Genomic DNA, 364 nt, shown 5'->3' on the forward strand with positions numbered 1-364 from the left:
TCCTAGTACCTCTTCATCCACATTTCTTCCTCCAACTGCTCCTAGTACCTCTTCATGCACATTTCTTCCTCCAACTGCTCCTAGTACCTCTTCATGCACATTTCTTCCTCCAACTGCTCCTAGTAACTCTTCATCCACATATCTTCCTCCAACTGCTCCCATTAATTCTTTTTCTTCTTCATATTTTGCTTGACCACCTCCGAATAAATCATAATTTCCCCATAAAGGGAGTCCTAATAATTCAGATCTTCCTAATCTTGAACGATCATATAATTCATAGGACCCTAATCCGGAAGTAGACCACATATCATATTCTCCCCTTACAGGAGTCCTCAATATATCTACGTTATCCTTCCTTTCAGTT

General features: G+C 40.1%; 1 protein-coding gene across 1 annotated transcript; it reads right to left on the reverse strand.

Annotated features, from left to right (window-relative positions):
- On the reverse strand, window positions 1-364 carry PRSY57_0023600 (hypothetical protein; the record flags this gene model as incomplete). Its single annotated transcript, XM_020114306.1, has 1 exon — window positions 1-364. A coding segment is annotated over one exon (364 nt), but the record flags the coding sequence as incomplete, so codon positions are not given.

The sequence above is a fragment of the Plasmodium reichenowi genome (assembly GCF_001601855.1).
Source record: "Plasmodium reichenowi strain SY57 chromosome Unknown, whole genome shotgun sequence".
In the NCBI taxonomy this organism is placed as follows: domain Eukaryota; phylum Apicomplexa; class Aconoidasida; order Haemosporida; family Plasmodiidae; genus Plasmodium; species Plasmodium reichenowi.